Source organism: Apaloderma vittatum, unplaced genomic scaffold (genome assembly GCF_000703405.1).
Source record: "Apaloderma vittatum isolate BGI_N311 unplaced genomic scaffold, ASM70340v1 scaffold18922, whole genome shotgun sequence".
NCBI classification, from domain to species: Eukaryota; Metazoa; Chordata; class Aves; order Trogoniformes; family Trogonidae; genus Apaloderma; species Apaloderma vittatum.
The window spans coordinates 106,391-124,522 of NW_009703355.1; the positions used below are offsets into that span (position 1 = coordinate 106,391).

At 39.3% G+C, this 18,132-nt stretch overlaps 1 protein-coding gene across 1 annotated transcript in view; it reads left to right on the plus strand.

Annotated features, from left to right (window-relative positions):
* The window catches only part of LIMCH1 (LIM and calponin homology domains 1), a 111,549-nt gene extending 94,867 nt beyond the window's left edge, over positions 1-16,682 (plus strand). Inside the window, exons 18-28 of the mRNA XM_009864609.1 lie at positions 581-624; positions 1,554-1,637; positions 3,227-3,319; positions 4,274-4,378; positions 5,689-5,825; positions 6,612-6,733; positions 8,527-8,650; positions 9,906-9,983; positions 12,352-12,460; positions 13,339-13,441; positions 15,957-16,682. Coding sequence (XP_009862911.1) covers positions 581-624; positions 1,554-1,637; positions 3,227-3,319; positions 4,274-4,378; positions 5,689-5,825; positions 6,612-6,733; positions 8,527-8,650; positions 9,906-9,983; positions 12,352-12,460; positions 13,339-13,441; positions 15,957-15,982 — 1,025 coding nt within the window. The 3' untranslated portion in view covers positions 15,983-16,682. The remainder of the gene's footprint in view (positions 1-580; positions 625-1,553; positions 1,638-3,226; positions 3,320-4,273; positions 4,379-5,688; positions 5,826-6,611; positions 6,734-8,526; positions 8,651-9,905; positions 9,984-12,351; positions 12,461-13,338; positions 13,442-15,956) is intronic.
* Positions 16,683-18,132: the final 1,450 nt, after the last annotated feature.

Below are 18,132 nucleotides of genomic sequence, written 5' to 3' on the forward strand. Positions count from 1 at the left end.
TCCTGCTGCACAGTTGACAAAGAGCTGTTGGGATGCACGTTGTGACGCTCTTGTTCCAGGCACCCAAATGAAATCACTTGCCTGTAAATACCTTTTCCTTGATTTCTTTAAATCAGCCTAATTTGCAAAGACATTTGGATAGAAAATGGCAATGGTTCTCTTCGTAACTGTGGCTCTTGAATAGTGTAGTCCCATCCTTTTAGCTTTGCTGTGCTTTTTCCTTCCTTGCACTGAATCACGAAGGGAAAAGTAGATCAAGGTAGGTAACATTCAGTGTCTGAACACTGCTAACGTCTGTGGCCAGAAGTAGATGGCATTAGCTAGTGGTAGAGTAGATCCTAATGGTAGTTAATATGGTGCTTCTCTATACCCAGATAAAAAGTAGTTTTGTTGGTGATGGGTATAATCTGTTTTTCTGGTTTATTTGCTTGCAGTTCATTCTTGCATTTGGTTATGGGAGCAAATACAAAACTAACATGAAGCTTTTTTATACAGATAGAATGTAGCATTCCTTGCCGGCTAAGCATGTTTTGCTGTGTTAAATTTAATCTTTTCTTTTTCTGTTTTTTTTTTTAATTAGCTGATTCTGATAGTGGTGACAAATCAAATGTGAGTACCTTTTTTGTGTCATTGTTTGGTTTAGAGGTATGTGTTTAGAAAAAAATGAACTTTTTTATGCAAACTGTCCTGTGACATACCCAAATCAGAATGATTTTTTTTTTTCTCATGGAAATGAAAGAGAAAAAATACAGCCCAAATCAGGATATGGTCTAAATCTGGAATTGCATTCTTCTTTTATCCAGAGGGAATAGTAGCTATATATTCATTACTTAGTTGCTTGAGCCACGAAAGCTTCACAAGCTCGAAACAGTACGTAACTCTAGATTATCCATTCTATTTTAAATGCTACTGTCTCTTCAATGAAAAAGAAAAAAACAAACAAAACAAAATATACCACAAATGCTACTATGAAGTAGACAGTGTTTCATATTCTGTTTGTCACATAAAAATAGACACCATCTCTTCATATCAAATACAACTCTTAGCAGAAAGGAATGTTACATCACGTGTCCAAAATTTCTCTTAATTGTAGGGATGTAAAACACATATCATTACCTTAGTGAAGCCTGAGATTTTATTTCATTATGGATAAAAATTATGAGACTATAGGCTGTTATGCTGGCAGCCATATGAAATCTCTTACAATCATAAATTGCTTTACATATTGCACAGAAGATTATAGAGAAGCAAAATAGATATTTTCCTTAAATTCGAGTACCTGCAGGTATCTCTGTTCAGTGCTGCTTAAAGCTTTCTTTCAGATCTTTTTTTCCCCTGCAGTTGAAGTTTCCCAAGCCTTTCTTTGCAAAGCAAATGATTATTTTATCATTTAGATGTCTGTGGGCAATCCCAAGTGTCAATGAAGCTGAGAATATTGTCTGCTAACTGAGAGAACCATTATCTAGTTCTCAGTTTCCCCAGGCAAAGCGCAGCTCTCTCTGGTAGCCTCATGTAGTGTTAAAGCCTAATAGTTTGGTTTTCCTTCACGCAAGCGTTTCAATTATTGGTCCTGGGATCCAGAAGAAGAGCGAAAGCGCCAAGAAAGGTGGCAGCATGAGCAAGAACGCTTGCTTCAGGTAGGGAAGGAACTCCACGTCTTCCACCATGTGGTTCAGCTGTTGAATTGTCCCTTTGGACAAAAGTTGGGCATTTCATGTCACGTTTTTTCCACATCCTCTGTGGATGCTTGAGCGAATTCTGTGGCAGATGAGTGATAAAATGAGCATACACACATGTTCTCTGTGATTTGGGCACTCTTAGTGTCTCCCTTGCCCACTCCATGGAAAAACCAAAAGGGCTTAGTTCTGTGTTCCAGTGCAGAGTTAAACCAAATGTTGATCCTTGACTATATATAAACTATATTGACTGTGAGACTCTTAATTACTTCACGCTTCTTTCTCAAGACTGACAACGTCCCGATGCCTGTGCAATTCTTCTTTTAAAAAGATGGTCTTAATAGGTTTTCATAGACTTCTGATTTGTTCACAGGTTCTTCTTGGGAAACTTGAAGCTAAATTTGGACACAAAAGGTGTGGGGTTTTTTGTAAGGGGGAGAAACCCCCCCCAAAACAACTGCTGGTTTTGCCAGTGATAGAGTAAGCTGTAAAAGATCTGAGTTTGTGTCTTAGTTGGAAGAAGTGCAGTGGCCTTGAAAACTTTAATTTCCCTGTTGGTCAATAATGTCTTTTGAAACTGTGATTAGATTCGGTCCCTCCATGTTGCAGAAGAGCAAATAACTGTTAAAGAATAGAGAATAATAAAATTGAGTCTTTTCATCTTTTAGGAATGACTTGTGTGTCTCTCTACTGCTTTCTTGAGATTATTTCTTTTTAGCTGTTATGGTAATTTCCTCTTAGAATGGTATCATATTCTCATCATAGTTTTTCTAGCATGTATGAGTGTTCTCTCAATAGTAAATGCATCTCTTCTGAATTAAGCAGATGTGGCTTCTAATCTGACCAGAAGTTGGAGCTGGTGTAAAAGGGATGTGGGAATCATTGTTCTTCCCCATATGCAAACCAGTTCTATCAAAACATATTACAGATCTCTTTGAGATAATTTTTCCTGCAGAACTGTGTGAAAACAATTCTCCATAAATAATTCCATCAAGGAGGAAAATAAGCTAGTTATTAGATTACTTTCTTCAAACCTTTACACATTGTTCATTTGTCTTTTAAACTTGCACAGGTAATCATCATTCATTAAATTGTACTGGCATCCAGTATCTGCAAAACCTGCGTGTTTATATGCTACTTTCCTGAAGTTTGTAACATAAAATCCATGCCTAAATGTTTTGGGGCATGTGATAGCCTTTTGGAACTCTTAATACTGAAAAAAACCCAGCCAAACAAACAAGGAATTATTAAAATTGTTGAGCATAAATTTCATTTCTGACCAAATATCTAAACATTTCAAACAAATGAAACTTCTAATATGTTACAAGTTCTTTGTGGTTTGAAGGTGTTAAATGTAAGTGCTAGAAACAGGTGGGAAGAGGAGGAAAAGCAATGTTTTTTTGACACCCAGGAGTGTTTCAGATTTTTACCTTCCTATTTAATCCTATTTCTGAGTAAACCACTTTTAGTAGGTTCATTTTCACTATGAAGGTCCTACAGAACTTATTGCTAATACAGAATCATTTACCTCTATTTGTATCCTCTTACAGGAGAAGTATCAGAAGGAGCAGGACAAGCTGAAAGAGGAGTGGGAAAAGGCCCAGAGAGAAGTTGAAGAGGAGGAGCGTAGATACTACGAGGAGGTATGAGGCTCAAAGGAGGAGGTTGTTTATTGACTCCTTTTGTATTTAAGCGCACCCACTTACGTAACTAAAAAAAGTCCCATACCTGGATTAATTAATGAAAAGCCTTCTCAAAGCTGAATTCTCAGGAGGGCTTTTCCTCCTAAACACTACCCTAGGCTCTGAGGAAAAATATTTAGACAGGCATCCTCAGAACTTCTGTGTAAGTGGAGGTGTCTAATTGCTGTACAAGTCTGGGTGAGTCAGTAAGGGTTGTGTCTGGACATGCTGAGTTCCCTCTGGAGGCAGAGCCTTGTGCATTTTGGCATATGCTTGGTGCCTGGACTTGGTAGAATCTCAGATGAAATTATCTGCCTTGGGCTTGATTATGTAGATATTTTGTAAACTGGCCTTGTTTTTGCCTCCCCAGAAAAATCCACAGGAAATTTTCTAAGCTTGCAGTTGTAGAATATTAACAATATAGAAGATAGTGGTTTTCTTCTGTCGTACGTGGGTCATTATTATATGAAATTGGAAAATATTAATATTTTCAGTTTGACTAGTGCATTATGCAAATTGACATTTTATCATCTGTGCTCGAGGGCCATACCTGTGATCTGAATGAGAACATTTTTTTCAACTTACAGAGTAAGTTTCTTGTGTAGCACATGTAATTTCCTATTTTTCTGTGAAACTTAATAGACTGGTGTTCTGAGAAACAGTGATGCCATCCCAAGTGGAATATTCTTTCCAGTTTGGGACATACCATCTCAAAGATGGTAATGGTGAAAGAAAAGGGAGTGCAAAACCTTGAAGCAAATTAAAATTGAGGTGTTACCATTATTCTTGGTGACACAAGTCCTTACCTAGCCATCTAAATATGACATGTAGCCAAACTTTCTGCTTCTGCTTGTTAAGCTCAGAGCTGACATTCTGTGTTTTTAACCCCCACTCCCTCCTGTCCTCTTTTTTTAGGAACGTAAGATAATTGAGGATACTGTAGTTCCATTCATTGTTTCTTCAAACTCTGCTGAGCTCCTCTCCTCTTCTTCCTCCACCACTGAAGGAAACAAGACAGTGGTGAGTTTCTCATGGAGTAGTAAGGCAATAAAAACTAAACTATCTTCCTTGATAAGTTTCATTCTTCACTAAAGGATAAAGTCTGGGAACATTAAGAGTATTCCCAGGATCCCATCCATAACTGGTGATACCTTAGAGTGCTGTAGCTTGTATATTTTTACAACTGAAAAGCCATACTCCCAAATGGGCTGCTACCATCCCATTTGGAACTAGAGCAGAGGGTGATACTCTCTCTGCAGCTGCTTCTCTTCTTTAACTGGTGCTGTGAAAAGAAGTCACCTGTTTCTGTTTGTTTTAACTACCTTCTCAAAGCCAACAGGTTGATCTCCCTGCATCCAAAACCTGTAGTCATTCTAAGACTGTCCTTAAGCATACCTGAGATGAAACTGAATCCTGCCTCCCCACTTCTCTTCCTTTTGTCTCCCACTATCCCTCCTAGAAAATAGCAAAGCAAACAGAGGAATGTTCACTCTGATTTTTTATTTTTTTGAACTTAGGCAGCAAAAAATGTTAACTCAGCTCATCTAGCATCTAATTAAATAGCTGTTCCTCAGAGATCAGAGACTGACAAACTAGGTGAGATCAGTAGAAGAAATATGGGATTCCCAGACGTAATTTTCTCCTGCCTAAGGCACCCCCACACAAGAAGTCATCTGCCTTTTCCCATTTCACTCCAGGATTATGAGTATTGTTCTCCTTGCACCCTTCCTGCCCCTCTTATCACCCATCCCTGTGCAGGGGCATCAGCCACGGCCCATTTCCCACATGACTGTCTAGCCATGAAGTTGCCTCTTCCACATTCAGAGCAGGACCTGCACCCAGAAGTGAGGGATATCATGCCATGGCTTACTTAAGCTCCACCAGTTTGGTATGACCCACTCTGGTGCCATTTTGGAAGTGACACTGGTATTGCCATTTGAGAAGGCCCGGTGCATGTGAGTAATGCAGTCCTTCCAAGTCCAACATGAGACTGTCTAGACTCTCAAAGTCATTCAAGGATTTCTGCCAAAAATATGTAGTGGGCAGTTTTATTCTGTTGTCCTGAACACCATCTTATAATTGATCTGTCCCTAATTTTTTTTTTTGAGCTCAGTTTAGTCCAGTTAGTTGATTGTTTCAGCTGAAGTCTTTGTTGACTCCAAACTCAGCCTTACCAAGGTCACATGAATCCACTGTATGATGTGAGATGTTCTTTATGATACTAAGGTGTGTCAACACAACATATCTGGGGGCAGCCTGTGGTTTTCCCATGTGCGTGCTGATACCAAGTTGAAGGGAAGTTCCTTGTTCCCTCCCCTGCTGTCTTCCAGAACTCAACTGATTCAAACAGCTCTCCAGAGGACGGCAAACAAAAAGAAGTTACAAGGCAGAAAAAGCTGCTCTGGGAGCAGGACAGTATGCCATCTCTGAAAAGCAAAGAAAATGAACTCTGGCAAGAAAAGAGGAGGTATGGATCAAGCCTAAGCCTTTCTTATCCCTGTGGAGCTTTGTGTTCTGTAGCCCTCTGGGATGTCAGCATCTCATTGATCTGAAACATCAGCATCTGGTGGCCTGATCATAGGTGTAATATATCTCAGTCAATACTCGCTTGCCACAGGCTTACACGTACGCAGTAATGCTGGTTGTGCACGTCCAAACGCTTGCCTTCTCAGTGCTTGGCTTTGCCGAGAGGCTCTCACATCAACCACATCAGAGCTTAGACAGCTCAGACATCCCCATATGTCCGTCCACTGTCTTGTGTATAAGTTTCACAAGCCATTTGGGGGAATAAAGGAGCAGTAGCTGCTCTCACTCAGAATCTGTGTGAGATTGCTTGGCTATCTTGGAAGTGCCATACCTGAACTTGCCAGGTCGTGTTCGAAGTCCTGGTCCTTACCCAACTGCTAATTACAGCTTTCACAAAGATAAGAATCATCTGATGATGCTGAATGCTGAGTTGAAAACACTGAGAAAAGCTGTTTCTTTAGCAAAGAAGCCGTTTTTCACAAATCCAGAATGATCTTTAGTGTGTCTGGTGGCAGTGTGAGAGATGAGCATGGAGATTTGGCATATTTGGAAACAAACTTGTTAATTCATGACATTTATCATCGTTCTGTTGTTGCTGCTGACACGATGACAAAAATTCTTTTTGCAAAAAAAAGACTGATATTCGAAAGTCCGATTTTTGCCATCATATTCTATGTGAAATTTTTCGTAGCTTTGTTTATACAATGTGACTTATTTTTGTTGGCAGTGGAAATAAAATGCTCTCAGGACACCCAGAGATGGGTATCTTGAAAGGAGGTGACCAGGAGCGCCAGGTGCTGATGATGGAGTGCAGCTCGCCTGCCAGGCTGAATCTGCCGTTGACTCAGGGTGAGAATCAAGACTCTTCATATGCATGTATTCTTTTCCACATAGAAATCTTCCAAAAATCTAACTCAAAGAATTTTGGAAATTGACAGTACGCCTGTATCTTCAAAACTTGAATGTCTCGGACTCAAAAGTTATTTTCTGTTAGCAGAGATAAATATGCTAAGGTTAATTTAAAATCTTGTTTTCATCAGACATGAGTGTTTTGGCTGAAGGTTGGAATCTCATTTATGTAGCTGTGTGTTCATGGTAGTAGTTAAACATAGTTATCTTCCATCTTTTATTTAGTATCACATACATATAGGATTTGTCCTGATACAGAGAGCATATTTCAACACTTAGCTGTCAAAACACAAAATAATTAGATTCTTTATGTCGATTTCGGTCCAGTAAAAATCACTACCTGTGATATGTAACCTTTTCAAGCCAAGCCTAAAGTGACATCTCCCTCAATTTTGTAATTAGAAATATCTGAAGACATTTAAAATTAATAGATTTTATTAAGGTCCCATAAGCATTGATTTTTTTCAGATGAAGGAATTTCCCAAAAGCATTGCTGTCAACAGGGTGAACCTAAAAAAAAGGCAAATCCACTAATTTAACATCAGTATCTAACACAAGTGAATAGTGAAAGCAATTAAGTAGGACTAAAGACACAAAGCAAGCGTAGATTTTGAAATCAAGTTTTAGATTTTTGTTTTCAGTCTACCATAAAAACTGATGATTCTGAAAAATGAAACATCTATGGATAGAAAAGTTTTCAGTATTATTAATTGCTCCAAATGCAAATTCAGTTTATTAAACTTAATAGATTTGTTTTCCATGTCTCAATTTTGTTGTAGTCTTAGTGCTTTGATAAAAGGTTGCTCAAATAAAGAAAGCAGAAGATACTGCCCAGCAGTCCATCCTTCTGGATTTGTAGTAGCGATTAAGCAATTTCAAAGTTTTGACAGTTTTTAACTACTTCTGCTAATCAGAAAAGAGGTTCAAAAGAACTTCTAAGTTTTTTCCAACAGCTTAGTCCCCTACAAGTTCTTACCTCTTAAAGCATCACATCCTTGCTCTCTCCTTAAGTTCTTAAGTAGTCAAGTCTAGGATTTTATCATCTTGATAACAAAATAGGTAACATAAGCTCTAGTAAAGTTTTTCTTCTCCAAACCAGCTGGTTGGTGCACAGCAGGGTGAGGCATCTCCCCAGCCTGTGAGCCACAAAATTCATCTGGAAGGATCCAGGTAGTGCCCTCTGTCTCAGAGATGCGATGGTTGGCTGCCTGGGCATCACACAGATTGTTGCATATTGCTGAGAGGCTGTTACTGTCACTGAGCCTTGTGCAGCCATCTGAAATGCAGAAGGAAATTACAAGGGAATTACTGTTTATCAGTAGAGTTGTGGAGAGCAGTGACTATGCCACCTTCTTTTTAACTCTTGCTGTTGAGAAGTTTATTTCCCCAGGCACCATGGGAAGCTTCAGTCTCTCTGGTGCTTCCTTCTTTACAATAGAAATACTTTATTTTCCCAAGTGCTGTTCATGGATGGCTGTTTGACCTCACCCTTTCCAGCTGTAGAAACTGAAGTTCAGGAGCGGGGTAGGTCATGTGTATGTGGAGGTAATGCAGGGGTCTGCTGATGTAGCAGAGCCTGTCTCTGACTTTGTGTGGGGTTTCTGAGAACTTGTTTTTAAGTTACAGGACATTTCTTATCTCCTTTATGGTGTGCTCAAAAGCTATGTGGGTCTGTAAGTGTTGACAAAAGCATTTTGTCTTAAGTATTGAGATTTCCTCACCTCCCATTGCAGACATCTCCTGGAATCAGCAGTTGCTGACAAAGCAGTCTCCGCATCGCACAGAGGACATTCGGCAGAGACCATTCCTGGGCCATAGTGCTGGGCAACAGCTGAGCTCTACAGGGGAGACAAGGAGGTGAGAACATAAAATAAAGGTTATTAAAGAGATTGAGAGGTCTTACTCGCTGTGTTCTCCTTTAAATTCCTACTCAGCATTCTTTTTCAGTCAGGTTTCCTGGGCAGTCCTGCAGTGTGAAGATACCTGTGGTTGCTGCTTTCCCACCAGGACTGCTGACATTTATCCACTTCATTTCTCCTTATGGATACCCCAGTAACAAGTTTTATGTGGGAACAGACCCCATGTATACCACTCGCCGTCTTCTTTCTCCTCAGCACTTTAAAAACTCATCTGCGTAACTGTTCACATGTTTCATTTATTTTAAGTGCCTGAGACAAACACTTATAGCTAGTAAGTGGCTGAGTATCAGGATGGGAAGGTCAGGTGAACTCTGCCTCTTCAAAGCTGGTATCCAAGAGGTTCACTCCCTAGCTTCCAAACGCACATTGATTGCTACTTAACGATTCTAGCTTTGAAGAGAAAAAAAAAAAAGAAAATATGCATAAAGATTAGTACTTTCTTTCTGCTATGAATTTTGGTGAGTTTTTTTTCTTCTCTGATGCCAAACAAGGGATCTGCCTGCCTAATATTTGCAGACGGTGTATCTGTGTAATGAGAAATGAACATCTCTTTTCAGTAGCATATATACACAGTCTCCAGCAAAATGTGATAATTCTATGAAGCTTATACTCAGTCAAAACTGCTCATGTGTGTTTGAGAAAATTATTTAATCTGTGAACAGCTTTAAACAGTAAGAAGTCGAATCAGTCCTATGATTTCTGATAATGAAAAAAATGCATGTTTTTTCCCTCCTGATTCTTTCAGAGTAGAATGTATGCAAATAGTAATAAATCCCTTTTCAGTGTGGGCAGCTTTCTTTTTTCTCAGTAAGGGGCACAGACCCTACATCAGTAACCCTACATCTGCTCTACCAGTGTGCTTCTGAGCACATCCGCTGGTCAACAGAGAGTACCAGGAGGTGTGCCTTGGCTTAGCCCCTCTTCATCATGGGGGAAGCTGTGTTGGGTTGATACGTGGGTAGGAGTCTGCACATGGCTGATTACCTTGTGAGTCTCCTGACTGATCAATAACAAGCAGACCAAGTCTCAGAACAAAAAAATGCAACTGACAGCAGATTTATATCTTTTTTCCGTAGATAAAATCTTTAGAGCTGGTAATCCTGAGATCCTTCAGCTGGAATTTTGCTGTACAAAACCTGGCTTTAGTTTTCCTTTAGCAGTAGTAATAATGCATCTTCTCTCCTCCATTTTAGGGTAGGCTATAATGAGAACTTCCGGTCTGGGCCATCGTCTCCCTGCTCTCCTGCTGCTCCAAGTCAGTCACCCAATAGGTATGAAAAGTCAATAAGGAATTTTGTAGATCCGATACACCTTGTAGTCATTGGTGAACTGTCACAATGTAAATCACATTCATGTTATGTGGATGAACTATTAATTCTTTTAAATATTGCAATTCATAACTGACCATATAAATAAATATGTAGCTTCCTCCTTGTTATTTCTTGCCTACTTCAGCAGTATTGTTATGTTCAGAAAACAGCTGTAGGACTCTGCTTGATGATTGAAATTTCAATGAAATTGAAATGGGATAGTATAAGCCCCAATGAAAGTAAGCAATTTAGCATTAGTTCAGAGCACTTATGCCAAAGGATGTTGTCTTCACTGTGAATAGTTACATGCTCAGGAGTAAGGTACGTTCTAGACATCATGATATTTCAACACTTGCTGATTTAAAAAGAAATCCTTCCCTTAATTTCCAAACTTGAAACGTGTTTTGCTTTTTTGCGTTTTTTTTTTTAATTTGTCTGCATTTGTGCTAATCTCCTGGAGATTTGATTCTCTCAAGCAATGAGCTGTGCAACTTTCAGTGAGATACTTGTACCAGCTCTAAATAAACATTAACTGTAGCCTGATTGAATCACTAACAATTTGGGGTTTATTAAAATCAGTTGGCTTATTAAATAGGGTAAAGTAATACGACACAGAAAACACGGCAAACTTTTCTTCTATTTAAATACTGGTTTTCTTCACACTTCAGTGCAAAGCCCTCCTTCCCATGCCACTTGCATTGACATTAAACTATTGGAAATTATTTGTGTGAGCAATGTCTTCTATTTTTTCCAGTTGCATCTGCAGTTCTGGTGGGATTGCAAATAATTTCTTTCTACGTGTAGCTAGTTGTGATAGCTACTTCATGTTATTTAGCAGCTATATTCTGATCTGGGACCCTTTTCCAAGATCTTTTCCTGAAATAAATCCTAGTTTTGGAAACAGTTTATGGGATGTAATTCATTCTTCAACTAAAACATTAGAAAAATTCTCATAAAATGATTCCCAAAGCATTTTATTCTTTGACCCAGCACTCTAACTTGTCCTTAGAATAATTCTGATAGTGGTAAAGAAGTGAAAACAAGGGTGGACCCTAGAGTAATGGAGATTCATGCGAGCAGGTTTAAGGGTTTAGGGGAGGAGAAGAAACCAGAAAAGTCATTCTGAGAGGAATAATGCAAATGAAGCAAAAAGATAGTGATGTGCCTGTGCTATCAGTGTATGTGGTGGGATAAAGAATGATGGGCTCAGGACTGACAGAGATTAGATGGAAGTAAGAACAGTTTTCTGGTTGTGATGAGTCTTTCTGTTGCTTTTGTCTCTATTTTTTTTTTAAACAGATTTTTTTGTCATGTTACCATCCAGATTAATCTCTGTTGGTGGCTTACCAAAACCATAAAGCAAGATATTGTAAACTTCCTTATCTCTGTCCAATTTCATCAAACCGTCTTTTCAAAACTCATGAAATACCCTAAAGTTTCTCTCCTGGTTTCAGCCTTAGCTGAAAAAAATATGGATGACACATAATGACAAGAGATCCCTTTCAGTCTCAGGTTCATCTCACTAGACAGATATCAGTTCTGGCAGGCAAGTGAGAAGGGAAGAGCATGAAACACGTCAAAGTGTGCACCTGCACTGCTATTTAAACCATTATGAAAAAGGGTACCAATTGTTCTTGGGGTCCTGATCTCTCACCCAGCTGTCATCAAACAGCTGATCTACTGGACAGGTCCATACAGGACTGCAGCTTAAGGAGAGAGCTGAAGTATTTACATTGCAGATGGAGATCTGGTTTCAGCTTTACCCCATCTAGTGATACTAACAGGCATGTAGCTGCAGCAGCATAAGCTAAAATTAGTTAGCAGGTGCCAGGTTGATGCTACCACAGTTATGCTGCTACTGTTGACTTTCCCAGCTTGTGTGGGTGTAAGGGCAGCATCCCTGCCTTGATTTGCAATAAGAAAACCCATCTGCAAACAAACTGAAAAATTTCCAAGCTGAGACACTGACTGGGGTGATTTGTGTAAATATCTGCTTGGATCACTGTGGCACTGGCTTACTCTAGATAATCCTCAGGCATGGTTCCCTGCCATCCAGCCCTCGGTTAAGAGACTTGCATCTCCTTTGATCTAGCACGGCTCACTAGCAGGGAAATGGGTTTGAGCTGCTGTGCAGTCAAGCATTTTAAGCCCATCGATTGCTTGTCTGTGAGGCAGATGTGCAGGCTGATTCATCAACATGGTGAAGAATCAATGTGTGTTTATGTGAAACTGCCCAATGCGGTCCCTCACCATAAACCTGTGCAAATATTTGGCTACATTTGAGTGACAGTTGCGTTTCTGTTTGCTTAAAGTTGTGTTTTTCTCCTAGGTCTGTCAGTGGAAAGAAGCTTTGTTCTACCTGCGGGCTTCCTCTTGGAAAAGGAGCTGCGATGATTATTGAAACACTTGGTCTTTATTTCCATATTCAGTGCTTCAGGGTATATCTTTGCTTTATTAAGAAAAGTCTCAAGTCATGCACTGTGTGTGGCTGTAGATGTGAAATTGAGAATGAGGGGTCCAAGGGATTCTTATTTGTGTGCGTATATGTGTGTTTGCTTGTTCGTAGCAAAGTGGAAGTAGTGCAGCTAATGTGTTATTTTGCTGTCAGACATGTTAATTGAACTAAAACCTGTAATTCAGTAAGCAAACTTAACTTCTTTCTTACAGCAGGAAGCATCATAAAATTTCCTTGATGTACTCATCATTCTTTAAAGATAATATTAGTTACATTATGAGTTGGTTGGGTTTTTTCCCCCAAAACCTGATCAGTCCCAAAGCCATCTTCAATCTAGTTCATGGTTGGAAAGCTTTGACTATGGAATAGTTGATGTATTTTGGCTTTCACCAGAGCTCTTGACAGAAATACTTCTTGACTGTTCTAGAGTGTTTCAGTCTGGAGATGACTCAAGATAGCATTTCCTAGAGAACTCAGAAAGTTTCCATTTCCATTATCTCTGGCCCAATTGGCATCAGACATTCATGAAGTTGGTTTTTTTGTTTTGTTTTAGACATTTACCCAAACTAAACATTTGGCCATTCTAAGCTATGTCCATCATAAATGGTCTGGCTCCAGAACACAATGTTAAAATCACTAGACTTTGCTTCTCTGTGAGTGGAGACTGCTGAAATCCAGTCCTAAATACTGCTGACTCTAAAAACACTTTTCGCTGACTTGCACTGTTTGACAGACTGGGTTCTAGAAGGGTATTTTTTCTCACTGTTCTGAGAACTACTAAAACAAAAGTCAAAATTGTGGAGGATTGTGACAAATAATAGGGCATGGTCTCTCTTACTTTCTCTATTCTTCAATTAACAGTGTGGCATTTGCAAGGGACAGCTGGGAGACGCAGCAAGTGGGACAGATGTCAGAATTAGAAATGGTCTTCTTAATTGCAACGATTGTTATATCCGATCCAGAAGTAAGTGCCAAATCCTGTCTGAAGAACAAGGAACTCTAACAATACTGTTGCTGTGATTTTAACTGATGGGTTTGTCGCCTCCTGGCTTTACCACCTAGTCATAATTTCATCATGGGAAAAGGAACCTTCCCATGCCATTTTAATGATCTTCTTATATCAAAAAATATTTCCAAGCCCATTAAATCTTGTCCAGTGGAGGTCTGCTCAGCAGTGTTACACTTAAAGGCACTTTCTGTGCATAAGGACAAACTCCTACACTGCACACGCATATTGCATGTCCTGGAGGCTTGGATCTGTCACATCACGAGAGACAACGCAGATACTGCTACTAGGTCTAGGACTCTCGGCAGAAGTTCCGATTTTTTATGTCTTCAAGCCTTCTTTGCAGAGAGAATGATCATGTAAAATATTAGGAACATTCTGTGACTCATAATGAATCCTTGTGGTGGTATCCCCAAACATACACTAAAGTGTTGCTTGCTGCACGTTTTGAAGAGACAGACAATTGCATGTCAAAAAAAAAAAAAATCACTTGAATGTCCTTCCTAGTCCTGGATTTCTGTGACTGATACCAAATTGCTAGAGTATTTCAGCTTCATCCTGATTGTCAGCAGGGATATGAGATGAGATTAGATGGGCAGTGCTCATGCTGGTTTCCACTTTGTGGAAAACGGGAAGATGCAGTAAAAAACCATGGGAGTAATTCTTGCCTTCCTGTTACATGTTACTGCTTAGTATATTCACTGCCTACAGTCCTAACTGGTAAGTGGAAATAGAGTTCGTTTCACTCACTGTTGCCCTTCTCTCTCAAAAGTGCAGTGGCTGTAGAAATCCAGGAGCAGGAAAGTTTGCTACCTACTTTTGCCGGCAGAATAGACTTGGGTTTTTTTCTCAGATGTTTCAGGAGAAAGATATTTCCCCATCAGCAGAGCTAGAGGGTGCTATTGTATAAGCATTCTTTGGTATTTTTGTTTTTAAATTCTGCTAAGAAATGCTGGCGACTTTTTATTATTATTTATTTGACCACAAAAGTTTAGAAATGGCTTTTCCCCTTCAGGCTTGATACTATTAACCTGCTTTATGTGGATGAGGTCCTGACCCTTAAAATGTACATTTGCACATCCATCTTTACACAAAAAAAAAGAGAGGAAGATGATGAAAGTCATATTTTCATTTTCTTCTTAATCTTTTTAGCTGAAAAAAAGAGGTTCCTTAAGGATAGATAAAGGCTCAAATAAATCATTTATTAGCTTATCTGCTGTAGAAATCACCCCCTCTGTCATCATTTCTAGAGCAGCAGTGCTAGAAAATGCAATACAGAGCTGCGTAGAATGTTTTGTGCAGTAAGGTTTTGCATTTGTACATACCTAGCAGATATGTGACAAAGGGAATAGGTTTTGAGAAAATGTATGGTTCCTGAAGAATAGTAACAGCAAGGGTTTGTCTTTTTACCTGTAAATTGCCTCTTTGTTGTGTTCACTCCTTATGCCAAATCTCAAAATATGAGTTAGTTGAAATTAGGTTACACTGGCTCTTGCTGACATTTTCAAAGGAACTGATTTGGATAGAACTGCAAAGATGACTAGTTGTTCATTTGTGACTAGAATTTGATGGATTCCACATCTGAAATGAAGAACAAACTGGTACAGTGTTAGTGGGTTTTTTGCCTTTCACTTCTGGGAAGTCTGGTGCTAAATGTAAAATCATTTGCTTGACTGCACAGCTTGTGCCTTCCTGCCCCAACGGCTGCATCTGAAAAGCTGTGCAGCGGTGCCCACAACTGACCGTCTCTGACCAACCCAGAATTAATAAGTATTGTTTTGAGGCACTTACGGACATCTCAATGAAATATTTTGACTGCCAGAAGCTTATCTGCAACTGTGAATGATTCTGTTTCAAAAGAAATTATCAAAACCTTAAGAGAGAAAAGCGTTATGAAGTGGTCCGGGGTCGAAAATATTTCTATTTTTTCAGTGAAAGTGGATGGAGTTTAACTGGTAGGTTATTTCTCTAGAATAAAACCCCCGCAAGAAAGGAGCTCAGTAGTCAGTGTCAAACATGGGAATAGTTACAGGTTTGTGAGTGTCAAAGTCCAAGACGAGAAGTAAATTCGTGAGATTCTCTGTATGGCTAAAGAACACTGGGGCTCTGAATTACCTTGTAACACAAACCAGGCACAGCTAAAGATGACTCATCAGTCCTTTGCTTTATTATTTTGCCACTGCAGAGCCTGAAAGTAAATACACCCACGAGTACTTTGGGAGTGAAATGAAATAAAAGTGCATGCAGAATGCATTTGTCCATGTGGCGTGGAAAAGATATTTCCACTGGAGTTATGCTGAGCCCTTCTTTGCAGTTAATGCCGCAGCTTCACAGAAGGAAGGAGAAGTAAGGCACAAATGATAAATACTTCCATATGCAGGTTTTTTAATTGTAGAGAACATATGAGGAAAAGCCTATGTATGTTTGTTAAGATCTGTCATCTGATTAATTGTTTTGATTTTGTTTTACCCAGCTGCTGGACAGCCAACTACATTGTGACATGACTTTCAGTCCTTTCAAGAAGGAACTCTCTTCTCATATGTATCGGCTGCTTCCAGACAATCACTTGTAAGAGCTTGAATCCATGGACATCATGGCTCTCATCTCATTTTGAAAAACTCATAAAAACACTGCACCCCCTCCCTTAAAATGCAATATGTTGGTTTTTTCCCTTTCTTAAGATATTTGCAAAATATGTATGACCATGTTTGGGAAGGCAAAGCCCAAGTACTATTAAAAAAAATAATCCCACCTTTCAGGTATGCTTATGATTTCCAGTCTGTTACCTTGTTCTTTTGGAAGTAATAAGAAAATAAACATGCAATAAAGCTGTTTTGTTTTAATATTTCTAGGAATTAAAAAGTTTAAGTTTACACAACCTTTATAGAATATGCCAATTTCAGCTGAGAAGTAATTTTAAGATAGTATCTAATCAGTGCATTTGAAGAACTAAACATCACAGAAAGACTTCTCTGTTATAACTGAAGCTATAACCTTTTTTATACAGAGACTAGTTTGATAATACATCCTGTAATTCTGAAGCATTTTGTGTTTATATTGCCTTCAGTGGAGGGTAGGAGTTATACAAATAAATTATTGCACCTTTAGTGATAGTATTTTTTTGTTTGTGTACCTCAAGTAATGGTCATGACTATAGCTTAATATTCTCTCAAATAAAGATTTCTTCATTAAACCTAAAGTCTGTATACCCTTAACGACGGCAAGATTCCCATTTAGGAGCAATCCTTCTTACTAAGTTCAGCAGCCCATGAGGCTCGATGACCTCGATGAAAGGTGATGTGGGGGAGAGGCAGCCGAGTGGGCAGACATGGCCAAATTGTGAGTCTCCGAGATGAAGTTTGATGCTACGGTGAAGCTTCTCTCTTTGATGTGTAACTTACCCGTTGAATGTCTGAGTTGATTTGAGATCTGCTTGTTCACTTGCAAGCATCACAGGTGGCTGAAATCTCCTGAGGAGAAACACGTGGGGTTTCGGTGCCCTTCAGACCAGGGAATTAAACAGCTTTGAGCCCGTGTTCCCCCGTACACTACCCCAAGAAAGTCAGCAAAACCTGGGGGTGCGGGAGGTGGACAGGGAGGAGGCTGACAGCGTTAGGCAAAAAAACCCAAAACTTTGATTTGCCTGGGTCTGGGCCAGTTTTCTTTGTGCTTTTGGATTAAGCATGTGCTCTGGACTAAAAGTGATCCAGCATCCTGTTGAAACAGCGGTCAGAGCTGTGTCGCTTTATCTACAATATAGAGACAAGGTTGGGGGGGTGTTGCAATTGTAAAAAATCCTAGCACTTCTTGGTAAACAGTTCTTGGAAATACCCCATTTTAGCAATTTGCAACACAAAATGGAGGAAGAAAAATCTACTTATTCTGCCTTAAAACCATGGTAAAACTAAATTAATAGAGATTTATTTTATCTACATGCACATCCATTGTCTTTTGACGTGTTGGTAAATGGAAGTGAAGTGTTTATTAGGGAAGCAATTTTTGAGTTGTTCTCTAGCTAGCAACTATTTATTTGAACACTAGATGGTTGCTTGCCTGTGATTTGCACACCCAGTCAAAACTGGGTTGTCATTGAAAACCCATGTACACTGTTGTCATTGGAGGGCGTTGTGACTCTCTGCTGGAAAGTTACATGTTCCTTCCTTAATATTGTGCCTTAGAAAATGCAAAGCTGTTGCACACAGTCAGCAATGACTTATGGATGCAATAAATCCAAAAAGCTGAAGTCCTTTGTGGACTTCACCTGGGGAATATTTTTAAAAAGAAAAGCATTAAGAAATCCAACAAACCTTTTGGAAATAAAAGCGATGTCCAGTATTTTGATCAACCATCTGCATGTTACACTGTTAAATGGTTTTGATAACCAGGATACTCACTCTTAGCAAATAATGCGTAACGTGGAAATTCAGTAAGCGGATTTTGCATAGCCGAATTCATACATCTGTATAATTCCATGAGCTGCATTAAGGACGTGAATATATGATGTCTGGGCCTAATTTTTGAACAAGAATGTGCATGCTTTTGAGTCTATTTGGTATCAGTCACTACCACTGCTTCACCCATCTGATAGAGTTTAGATGTGCGAATCGGTCCCCAGTGTCTAAAGGGTTGGTTGTCACAGATTTGCTTCT